Here is a 13,081-nt window from a genome sequence, read left to right as displayed (position 1 = left end):
TCAATCATCACATCGGATCCTAAATCCATATATGACTGGTTGGTCCCTACTATGTTAAGGAGATTGAAGAGTGATGCTGGAAACATGCGCTCAGCCTAGCTTGTGGTGGTGGGGGAGGGGGGGGGGGTCCAAAAGCACAGGACCATAGCACATAGCCTCTGAGAGGAGGCCAACCTGCTGCCCGCAGGGAAAGAGGGGTCCCACACACAAAAGCAAGGCCTAGGGGCAGCATCAGAGGGCCTTACCTGGGATACTCTGTCTCCTGATGGCCAGCGCTCCATCCGGCGGCTTGGAGGAATTGGAGGGCTTTGAGTACGGACCCTCATCTGGGGAACACAAGGGAACTAGAGTCAGCCACGGAACGACCAGGCAATCAGGAGCTTTCGCGAAAAGACGCCAACTCAGCACACAAACGTGGCTGCACCAGGAGGCCCAACGAGGCTGACACACCACTCAAACTCTCAGGGAAGTGAGGGTCGGCGTGCAAATTTCACACACAACAAGAGAGGTTTATAACTGCCAACCTCGGGCTCAGCTGTAGACTACTGACTGTAGATTTTTAGTTCCACAGAACAATGTACAGGACATTCTATTTAGACAATAAAAGTCATTGTGAATTCAAAGTAGGGAAGTTATCAATTCTCAGGACAAGACTCCAAAAAAGAGGTCGGCTAGAATTATCACAGAACCCCAGCGGGTTTGAAGACAAGACAAACCAACCAAGATTACAGTAGACCTTTCTACACAATACAAGCTCATTGTTGGGTTCTAGATAAGAACCATTCAATACAACAGTCATGGCACCAGGAAATTACTCATGGGAACACCTAGTGATACACTGCAGATAAACAGTAATGACACAGTCCCAGTGGTTTCTGTCACAAAGATTAACAAGAAAAGGTCCGAAGACTTTTCAGCTCAAACAGTTCTAGGTCACACTGATGAGCGTATTCCAAGTACCAGGGTGAACATGCGAAAATCACACCTGCTTCACATCTATAACAGGAGGCTGGTTTCAGAGGGTACAGCATAAAGATTGGGGGAGACGTCCTACCCACTGTCATCCCAATCCTTCAGGCCAATCAGCATAAGGAAATAACAAAGAGAACCGATATGTGAGGTGGTGCACTTAGGAGAATGGGGATTCTAATCGGCTACTCTGACATAAAGGTCTTCATTACAATCAGTTCAGCTGTTACTGGATGGTAAGAGCACAGTGGCTTGTTAATGCTATGGAAGGAAGCTCAAGTCAGGCATGCCTGGAGAGGGAAAAGTTTAACATCCTATTTAAGCACAGGAATCCAGGAAATGCTACGAAGGACCACCCAAAAACATGGATCCATGTGGATCAGAAGAACTCATGACTTTAGGAGGGATGCCTACCTAGCCATGTGTCGTCAATACCATAACAAAGTCCACCAAAAACATCAAACACCTTACGGACGACTTTCAATCCGTGTGGTACTATGGAGATGATTATCGATAGCAAGTGTGTCAGTTTGGTTTCAATATTAGTAGGTACCAAAACAACCATGAACCCCCTCCCACCTTTAACATAGGCGGTACTCCCACAAATCTATGCCTTTGGTTGATAGCGTCACTTGCAGTAGGACTTTCTAACTGCGTGGAACCATTATGATGACTGTCAATAGTATCAAACCCCTTAGCCAGGACATTCTGCGCGGAACCATGACATGACTGTTAATAGGGTACCAATGAATAAAAAGTTGTTTATTCGGTACCTGGAGTCACAAATCCCCTCATTTATCTGTTCAATTATTTTCTAGGTTCTAGATTAATTTTGCTGGTAACCAAAATGATGACATGATCACTATTACCATTATTAGTATTAGGTTCTCATCCAGACCAATGTGTATATTTTAGCACAGAATTTCATCAGTTGATGCTGAATTGACTTAAATTCCTCAGTCCAAGTTCACAGCACAGAACCACCAGGAGCTTCAACCTTTTTCACCTTTTACTGCAGGGGGCAAACACACACAGTTGCCCTTCATTCATTAACTGACATGCATGAACTGGAGTTCGAAGGGAGATTTATGCCGTACAATATGCAGGAAATAATGGGTCACCCTGAGCCCTGCCCGTTGTTTATTTGCTAGGTACCATGGGTCGGCACACAGGCGTGCACTGAAGCAGAACTTTCTGGGAGCCATAAATAACAGAAACAGTATTTTAAACAGGGTAATAAGAGGGCAGATATACAACAGTCTGAAAATATAACTTGGAAGGTGGAAACTGAGTGTACCTGATCCCAGCCTGCTGTAACGAATAAAGTGACAAGGACCTTGTGCGTGATCTATATTAAAAGTGTGTAATAAATCCAGAATGGTGACTCCATGTCCCTGGGTGTGTCCATTTCAAGCTCAAAATATAAAATTAGACACAGACACGGACTTAAAGAGGAAACGGCTGTATTATTTCAGGGAAATATTTACCACGACTGGTGGCCCATGTCTGAAGCCCTAGAGTATATTTCCACCGTGCTTAATGTTTACCTTTGCCTATATCTGTAAAGCAGCGGTACTGTAGCACTCTGATGCAGGTTTAGAAAACACCATGCTGCTTTGAGATCTTCTGCTAAACAGCACCCACTGGTCACGTGATTTCTGTCTCCCGGTGGAACCCCCTGGCTGTAAGTGGAGCACAGAGGTACACCGCAACTCCCACCAGCGAACAGGATTTCCTTCTCCCACTCCACATACACACTCTCTCACTCTCACACACTGGTCTAATTAACCCCAATCAACGTCAACACCCTCAGACACCCTTATCTGCCCGCTTACTACTCTCCTTCCATCTACCAAGGCCACACCAATCCAGAAGCTGTAAAGGAGCCCCAGACCATGAAGACCACCCACCCAGCCAAGGGGCAAGCTCTCCACATATGCCAGGCCACGTCCATCAAGACCTCACAGACACCATTCCGACCTACGCCAGCTGGACCAGCGTCGGTCGGCGGTCTGACCGGAGGCTCCGTGAGCCCACAGAGAGGCTGAAGAACAGCTGCTGAGTCTGGAATGGACCAACCAGAGGTAGTCCCAGCAGTCACACATAGACCCCCATGTCACAGAAAGATCGCACCTCACTGAATGACCCCCCCCCCCCCATCTAACATGGGGACCCCAGTCTCATCACCCAGACCTCGTTCCTCATCATTAAAGTCCACACGCAAACCAGACTTAATGATCGGCGACCATTATAAATACAGAACATTTCGGCCCCCGCCGCTCCTGCCCGTACTCACCGCTGTCGCTGCGGAAAGCCTGACTGACACCGCACAGGAACGCCATGGGGCTCCTGACGGGAGGCTTGTGAGGTATGGCCCTAGTAGTGAGAGTCACACCGTGGCCCGGCACCAGCACTGGCCCGTACCGACTCGCCCCGCCCTGGCTGCTGATTCACAGCACGGCTTGAGCAGGGTGCGGAACTGACCCAAACTCCATTTCCTCCATGCGGCCACGGCACGCCCGAGTGGCACAGCTGCGGGTGGCTGTCGAGGGGGCGCAGAAATGAAGCACGGAGAGAAACGGGAGCTCGAGGAATTCCTCAGCCGCTTGGTGGGGGGCAAAGCAGAGTCCCCCGGTGGTGATCCGCAGACCCCTCAGCCTCGATGCCCGCGGGTCACCCAGCTTTGCGGGCATTCGGAGGAGCGCCCCAAATTGACGCACACTTTCTGGAAGAAATACAGAGCTGTGGGGCTGCAGTATGGGCTGGTGGGCCGGGTAGGGGGGGGGCGGGGAGGAGAGAGGGAGGGAGAGAGGAATGGCACAGGGACCGTCAGCCTGTCAGGTCACACTCTGCCCAGCCATGCATCACTGCTTGGGGTGGGGAGGGGCCAACACATGACGTTCACTCGCCGGCGCCACCTGCTGCCAGTTATGGGAAGCCGCTCCACTCTGAGCAGATCGCCCTGCTTAGCTAATTAAAAAAAAGATTGTGTGTCCCCCCCTCCACCCCTGAGCAACCAGATTAGCCTAACCGACATATCACTACAACTCACTCCCCCCCCATCTAATAGCAGCCCGAAAGCAGACTCAAACCCCCAGCCATGGGGCTATTTGTTCCTGGCCATGTGGCTCCTCATTCTGTGTGTGTTAAACATGAACCGTCTCGGCAACCCGGCACCAGACGTCCTTCAGGGGGCGACGTGTCACTCGGTCAGATCACCCCAAGTAGCACGAGCACTGCACGCGTGTCATCGTTCTGTTATTTTTAGAGCACGACTCACGCAGCAGCCCCGCCCCCAGTTACCCAAAAAAACAGGAGTGTAGTGTGGCCACGCCTCGTCACAACACTGTCGGAGCACAAGATGGGAAACAGGGCCGCTCTGGGAGTAAAAGCGATTTCACACAGGTGCTACAAACGTTTCCTCTGTCAGGCTCAATCGGGAATGCTGTCTGGGCGGGGGACTGGGGGGGGGGGGGGGTAACAAGATGACTAAAAATAAAGGCAGAGCAAAGGGAGGAACATCTAATGCACCCGAAGCTTTGATCCAACCTCTCATGGGGGAAGCTTTCAACACATTTTGTACATTATTACACTGTTTGTTTGATCCTATTACGCCGCTAAATAAAACATTTTTATGATGCGTTATTCTCGTGCTTAAACGGCCATTTAAGGCATAAAATCTTAATTATAAAGTGAAATATGTCCCTTGTGAAATTCTCCCGTCATTCCAGAAGCACAGAAGGTCAACAATCACCAGAAACAGCAGCAAAATGGCTCAGCAGCCTTTCACCATCCCCTCGCTCACCACGTCACATCGTACAAATGGGCAGCGTTCTAGACCTTTCTATAAAATTCCATTTCTGTCTGGCCCTCAGACTAAAAGCTCAGCCAGTGAGTGGGGGATGTGGGTCTCAGTGTGAGAGCAGTAACAAAGATGTCCTCAGGGGGATGCTGTAGAGAAGACCGACGTGACAACAGGTCACAGCTGGCAGTGAGGGCCGTCTGCTGGACACCGTTGCCCGTCATGGCACTCCAGTTGCACCGGAGATGCTGAAGCTGAGTGGGGCACCTGTGTGTGCCAGAGGCAGACTGCCCCCATGAGGATGGGGAGGGAAGTGCATACCCAGCAGCCCGATTTATTTTTAAACCATTCCCTCAAGATGGCTAAAGGGAAATCTGAGGGAATCAACGTGAGAGCGATTAGGATGATAAACTCTAAATGCTGCGCTCTGCGAGAGAGAGAGAGAGAGAGAATATGTTAAATGGATAAAGGGAGCTTAAGAAGACATGGCCTGGTGAATATCTGCTTTATTAACTGCTCCAGTAATCACTCACAGTGTGCTAATATACAGCCGTAAGAGCTCAGCGCCTTATCTTATCTGGGTAGGATAGCAATGAAACTGGAGCCAATAGCAGGAGCTACAGCGTGTGAGGACAAGGATCAACAAGGCGGGAGGCGGGGCCATTGGACGGACACACACACACACACACTCAGGTGTGAGGTTACAATGGTAACTGCCAAGCCATCCATGCTGACCTGAGTGCAGTGTCATTCATCAGGACAGTAGGAAATAAGCGAGGTGCAAATGGGCTCACTGTCCCATAAACAACCGGCCAAAACTGCAAAGGTTTGTGGGTAATGTGCGGACTAAGAGTAAATCTCGCTTGGTTAGCTTTGATCAGTGTGTCAAAACCTCCCACACCACCAGATACTCGAACGCATTGTCCGATTAAGCTGGATCTTGGAGGAGACTCGGCAAAGACGGCGATGCGAGTATCACTGCGTCGCTCGGAGCCGCTAACATGGAGCGGGCCGGCAGGCGAGAGAAACGCTGACACTCAACAGCATGACGAGCTTATAATCCCCCGCGACCTGACAAATGGAAGGGGGAGAGGAGCTATCTACTCCCCCATCAGCCCAAGCATCTTCTCCACCCCTCCTATTATTGGGCTTGGCCGCTATGGGCGTAATCCAAGGCTTCATAATACTGTAACAGTGTATTTTGAAAATACAGTCAAAATACCATACGCCGTGGTATAATGTCTGGACAGTATGATGGTATGAAAAATTACATAAAGGCCAAGCCTACTTTTCACGTCCTTTCAGAGACGTCTCTCATAAATAGCCGGGCAGGCCATACTGGGCGTATCTGGAACTGCGGCAACCCAAGGCGTCTAGCCAATCGCGTCGCTTAATCGCCAGCCTCCCGGTCCTATTACCTCTCCTTCATGCATCCTTCCCCTGCTATCGACCCTGGCAGTTAACACCGTTTTTACCTGGCCAGTATGAAAAGCCTCACTCGCCAGCAGTCTAGCTTAAAACTTACTTGAATTCCATCTCCCGCCTGAAATGGGGCTTTGACACTTAAGAGTAACAAGCAATCAGCAAGCAGGAAATTTTCAGTGAAGCCGGAGGATTCTCTCAGAGACCGGACACCGCCAGGCAGAATAAATGGCAGGTTGGGATGGGTCCTCCGCTTTAACGGCCGCAGACTTCAGCACCCTGACCACCAGCAGTATTACCCGGGAAAAAAACTCCCCTGAATTCCCAGCAATTATAGGTGCATCTAATCTTTATAAAATACTGCCCTACATCTTCAAAAGCCCCTCTCTCCCATTGCACAATCACTTCTCCTTTCATCACAGGGAGAGACACAGCACTGCGTAGTTAGAGCTACACTCAAATTTACATTCTCTGCCTGCTAGTTCAGCTGACTAAGAGACACCGAGATGGATTCTTACTATTTTTTTTTTCTTTACTGTGGCTTCCGGAATGAAGGGACTGGGATGGATTTATAATCAGAGAGTCAGAGTTAATTAAGTGCTTCCCCACTACAGAAGGGGCTGGAGGACCAGACACGTGACTGGCTGGCTGCTCTTGATAAGATCAGCCCTGCAGATTCCTTCCCAGCTGCTTAACCGGGGATGTTCACTCACAGCCACACAAAACTAACTTTAATGGTTGAAACTATTACCTAGGCAATTTAATATTCCTATTACTGTTATAGAAATGCTTGCTGTGATGGTAACGGGCATAAGGAAATACAGCAGGTGTATGAATGAGGCACATTTTAAAATTAATCTGACTTCTAATGAGCGTTACACAGGTTACTAGCGGCTGATGGGGAATGTATTGGTAAACACTGTTTAAACCATGACTTATTTACAGAAGGTTTGCTAAAACAGATGTTTACCATAAGGTAATTCCTAATATTGATAATTATTTTTTCATTTTGATTATACTGCGATTCAGAGGACCAGAACATCAAGAAAATGAAGTTACAGTTTAATTCACTCATGTAGCGCTCCCTTAATTTACGACGAATGCTCGTTACTCCCGCTCTTGCTCAAATCGCCCCTGATTGTGTTAGAATATGTTAAAATGAAGCGATTGTTGCTGGCCATCTGGCTAGCCTTCCACTCCCCCTGCCGTGCTGTTGTCCAAGCTGTTTAATCTGGGATCCCCTTCAGTGCGTTTCATCACAGAGATTCCCGTAGCTCACAGAACATCTTTTGCACAATGCTGAAGCAGACAGAACATCAGTAACTCGTGCAACTAAAAACAAAAAAAAAAAAAACTTGCAGACAGTGTCCCACCATATCTGCCATGTCAACAATCAGCAGTAATGATACTGAACATTTATTATTTAGCAGATGCTTTTGTCCAAATTGACGTACAAGTGAGGATCAGAGATCAGGGTCAGCCAGTGTCCCCTGGAGCAGATGGGGTAATGGCCTCGATCAATAGCCCTTTAGTGACATCACTCCGCCAGACACGGGATTTGAACCATCAACCTTCCGATCTGCAGAGCCCCATTCCTATATGCGGCATACGTATTTATTTAGCGTGATACGCGGGAGCATTGCCGGCTAATGCTATCTCATGCACACAGTGAATGGACCTTTTCCCTTCTAACCCTGTGTTACTCATGTTTTATATCATAACTGCGCTACTGCCTGTTTGATGTCGCTGATGTTACTGCCATGATTTCAGCACAGGGATTAGCAATGTTTATTTTTCCCCAGGACTGTCATTTTTACTCTCCTCAGCTTTGAATTTAATACAATCACGCTGTCAGAATTAGGTTAAGATGCAGGGTGATGTCTCTCTCGATTCCTCTTTCCTGATTTGTTAAAGTCATAGGAATACCATGAGGTCGCTCCACGCTCATTATCACTTTACAGCTACAGTTCTATGCTGTGGGCCTGTTAAACTGCCAAATTTTGCAGTTTAACTAACAAATTTGGGGTTAATTACCCAAGACGCTCCTTACAGACAGGTTAATATGATGGTGCTCTAACAATGATTCAGAAAACCCAAGTCGTCATGCAGGATTGTCAAAATAAGAGTGCAGACACATTATTGATTGCATCAACCTCAAATTCCCAGTACAATAACTCTGAATGATCTACGGAAGTAAACAGACATCACTGATTATTAAAAAAAGCAGAGTAATTTTTAAAAGCTTCATGAAACGTGAAACACAAGCAAGAGAAACCAATTTTTTTCCCAAATGCTATAACAGCTTCCCTTTTCGGTGAGGGATCGCAGTGAGCTGGCAAGGTGTAAGACGTGCCATTTAAAAAGTACCGACACAGCAGCTAAGTTCACCAAGCATCAATCGACCTCTGCTTAAGACGAATCAGCATTAAGCACCCAGAATGATTCCAGCGTCACCCAGGAAACACCCCACTGCAAATTCATCATCCTGAAGAGTCCACATTTAAATTCAGATTTCAGAGCAGCGCACAATCTGAGATGCTTATTAATGCACCAGCCTCACTAACATTCTTCTCCTTAACCCCTCTATTGTGTACCACTTACCTGCGTATTTATTTACATTTGTTTTTCATGTTGCAGGGTTCCCTCGCGTTATTTATGCAGAATTGCTTGTGCGTATTTCCTTGCCTTGTAATGAGACACTTTCCAAACAACTCCAGAGTGAACAACCACCACTAACAGCCCACACTGTCTGCAAAATTCCACACACTTTCATGATGGTGAAAAAAAATACATCAAAAAGTACTTGGGGATTGCAATGTCACCAAGAGGGCAGCCAATTACAACAGAGGAGACCTAGAACTCAATAAGGAAAGCAAACGGCCCATTAGAATAGCAGGCACTGCACTGTCAACAGTAAGGAAACTGAAGGAAATGGCGAAACAGCCTTGGCACATGTCCCCAGTGACAGAGACCCCACACACATATACAACAGCAGGGCATAAAACCTGCTTAGAATACAGAAGATAAAAGAGGCTGAGTCTTGGCTACTCTGGCAGGCGCCCCGGCTGAGCAGAAATAAGACATTTACAGCTACCTCATAACTATGCAGAATGGCGGACGCTAAGAGGCACAGGAAGGCTGCAGGAAAGCCCAGAATTAGCTCCTTACTGCCATGCATCCTCAGAGTCTGGCTTTATCGAGCTGCCTTTGATATAGGCACTTCCAAAATTTAAACCCTCCTTTAAAGGACCTTTTCATTCCTGCCAGCGAGCCCCAAACCAAACGGAAACTGCTTTTGAAATAAAAGCTGTGTGATAAGACTCGCTGACCAGTCAAGCAGATTAGTGCGAGGAAAAGACCATAAAGTGTAAGAAAGACCCCCAAAGTACACTGGGAGATGTTTTCCTCGGGCTGACCTCTAAAGAAGCTGGAACACTGAAGTGAATGCAGAAGAACATGGATGTTTACTGTTACACACAGTTTTAACCTAAAAAAAAAACAAACACATTTATTCAGCCTTTTGGGGAACTTGCTCTGATGTTATACAAAAGTTTCACAACTTTTGACTGAATTTTGGCAGCCAATGTGATTTCTATAGGAGGGGGCCGGGCCTGTGAATCTCTGTGCTAATACCCCGAGGGGATCGGCGGGACACAGTATGTGTATTTGGGTTATTAGCTGCCATCTACGGAGCCCCGTAAGGGACATTAGAGAGAAAAAAAACGGTGGTTGAAAAAAAAAACACACTTTTGCGAGATCTCGCAATACTTTTCCATTACAATTAATAACTGTGCTGTGTCCGTTTCAACTACAAAAGATACATTTTTTTTAATGAACTAGTAAGTATAAACCTAAATGATACAGACATATCATACGCTTTTATTTCTTAATAATTGCACTGTGTCCGTTCACCGCCAGTGACAGTAAGGAAGACATCTAAGCCACTGGTAATTAAGTGCGTACACAAACATTCAAATATTCGTTAAAGTTCGCTCGTAGAGAAATCTGAAAAACCAATCTGTATTGCGTGCCTTTATGAAAAGATATTACAGCCGGAAAATAAAATATAGTTAACTTTACCGCGTTGCCAGACTTAAAGCCGAAACCACTTTCGGGAAATGCAGATCTGTTCTGAAATATTCCAGAAAGCGGTTCGAGTTTAAACCTTAACACCGACACCGGGGTAAGCTCAGATTTATATGCAGTTTTCCGCCGGTAATATCTTTTATGTTATTAAATATATTTTAATGTTTATGTGTGCACTTCGTGTTCAACAGCCCAGCTGTCTTGCTTAAAGTCACTGGCGGTAAATGGACACAGTGCAATTATGAATAAATATGTATAAAACACGTAGGCCTAATAATATTGAAGTTACATGGTGTACATTGTCCTTCATAGTTTAATGCTTTAAGCACACGTTATAGGAAATGTTTGTGTCGTTTATTTTCATTAGTCCACAAATAAATTCCGTCTTTTGTACTGTACGCACACTGTACATCTATTAATGGTAATGGAAAACTATAGGAGATTTTTTCAACCACCGATTTTTTTTCTCCCTCTGTGCCCCTTCCGGGGCTCCGTAGTCATCTGCGCTGCTGAAGTTACTTAAACTAATGTACAGACTGTACGGCAGCAATTCTTTTTTACATACTTAATAGAGGTATTGATCATTTTCGTCCATCACCATCAAAGCAGTTCTGGGTGATGATGCACATGGAGTCCATGGCAGTCAGTAACAATGTTCATGTTCACGCACCGTAATTGGCACAGAGGCACCAACTCAAAATGCCTGATGAAACATGCAAATTTCATACAAACAGGTGGGGGCCGGAATCGAACCCACAACCCAGTGTCACCGACTGTGCCACTACGCCACCTGATATTTTTCAATCAATATAAAAATAAACACATGAAATCCTTAGAGCCAACATAATGACTGACATGTTAGGCTTTAAAACCAGAAACATAATTCCGAGTTTATCACATTTAAAAAAAATGTAGGAGGAAAAGTTTATAGACACAGCACAACATGCACCATTGCTTAATACATTGTACTGCTGTAACTGCATAGATAAATGCCGCACATTCAGTAAGGTGTGTGGATTTTTCTGTACTGTTTATCGTTACTATAGTACCGATTTCACCACCTGCGATACAGCAGGGGGTCCCAAAGCTTATTATCCATCACGTCAATCATCTTCCAACAGAAGACTGCGTGACACTGCCCGATCCCTCTCCTCAATTTTAAAAATATCCCAAAGCATTGAGATTCGATTAAAAATTCATTCTGTAAAGGTGTATTTTAGGTGTGAACTCCAAACACACCACCATGCATGTCCATGAACATTGTGCCCCGGGACCAGTTTCAATGCGTCAGAATCAGTTCTTGATAAAAAAAAAATACTACCCGATAAATGTAAGAGGTGGGTAGGGGGAAATCCTTTATTTGCAATAGGAAAAAGTGGCTTCGCTAAACAGCGTTTCTCCGCATAATGCTTTCAAGCGTTTCAATAAATAACGATTCGTGATTAAATGTCAGCAAACTGCAAGCGCGGTCAATTGCACATAATCAGCGGGTGAAAAGCGGGTTTAAAGCAAAGCAGAAAAGCGCCCCCCGTACCTTTAGTGGACCTCCGCAGGATCTGGCAGCGGCATCTGAACGACACGGCGATCATCTTCATAAGGGCGCCGCTTCCGCGGATACGGCACACGGGCATCTGGACGCCGGAGCGGCGGAGAGCTTATCCCGACCGGCAAGGGGGACCGTGCAGCATTACGGCGTGGAGCTGCGAGATCAACAGGGGATCGCTTCTTTCATTCATGCACTAATGTAACCACCTGCCATATCAAATGACTTCATCCGGCCGACGGATGAAGAGCTCTCTCTAAGAGGAGCTGTATCAGGAATGGCTTGAAAGTTGCAAGTCTAAGGGAGGAGTCCGTCAGTACAATTTAATAATATCCGTTACTCGTGCAGCAAATTAATTGACATGCACTGATTCTTAAAACGAACAAGTTTTGAGATGATTATATAGGTGGCCTATGATATTTGAGAAATCTGCTAAACAAAACTTAGTTTGAGAAAACAAATACAAATATTTCTTTAAAAACTAGAAAAACGGCCGACACCGCACCTTACAAACTCACTCCCTAACTTCCAAGCTGCCTCTTAAAATAGCCTCGCAACCCCGACCATCTCCAGATACAGTTTTGTACCATAATCACTCTGCCCCCTAGGGAGACTACCAAGAAAAGCAACAACCACAGCAACAACAAGAACCTATTTATATTTTCAGACGGAGCGCGGTTTTATCATCTCCCGATCGAGTCCAACCTGCCTTTAACTTTAACCAACAGGATTCAATTTCAATCTAACTGCTCTGTCACCCTCCATTAAAACGAGCGATTTACTTCTTCAGTCAGGCTTTGAATAAAATTGTGCTCCGTCACCATCCCTATAAAATTTGAACCGCGCTTCATATCACCGTTTCCATACTGTGAATCAGTCCGGTAGAAGCCTGGCTACTGCATCATTAGTTATCGCCGTATTGTAAAAGGCTTTACGTGGTGATGTGCGTTTTGCTATGAAATGAATCTTGACTCAAGATCGTCCCAAAACTCACAAGTTCAACGAGCCTTGCCGTCCTTAAAATCATTGGAATTGTCCCAAGCTTTATAAAAAAAAACCATGTAAAAGTTTAAACTTCAAGTGACTTCAGATCCCCCTGTCTGTAAACAAACCACCAACCATGCACACCATCTCAGTCTTAACCTTTGTTTGTGAGTTACAAAGGACAGCCTTTCAGTAACGCAGTACTCTCCCATCTCCCATTCGCAAGGTATTACACAGTGATTCAGATTAAATATTGTACCTTGCAGCTTCATAAA

The 13,081-nt window shown here is 46.0% G+C and overlaps 1 protein-coding gene across 1 annotated transcript in view; it reads right to left on the bottom strand.

Annotated features, from left to right (window-relative positions):
* The window catches only part of grip1 (glutamate receptor interacting protein 1), an 83,917-nt gene that overhangs the window by 42,517 nt on the left and 28,319 nt on the right, over positions 1–13,081 (bottom strand). Inside the window, 1 exon segment of the mRNA XM_049026828.1 lies at positions 246–326. Coding sequence (XP_048882785.1) covers positions 246–326 — 81 coding nt within the window.

This window comes from Brienomyrus brachyistius, chromosome 1 (assembly GCF_023856365.1).
Source record: "Brienomyrus brachyistius isolate T26 chromosome 1, BBRACH_0.4, whole genome shotgun sequence".
Lineage (NCBI taxonomy): Eukaryota > Metazoa > Chordata > Actinopteri > Osteoglossiformes > Mormyridae > Brienomyrus > Brienomyrus brachyistius.
The sequence above is the reverse complement of the archived record's forward strand: the minus strand, read 5'-3'. Positions and strand labels throughout refer to the sequence as shown.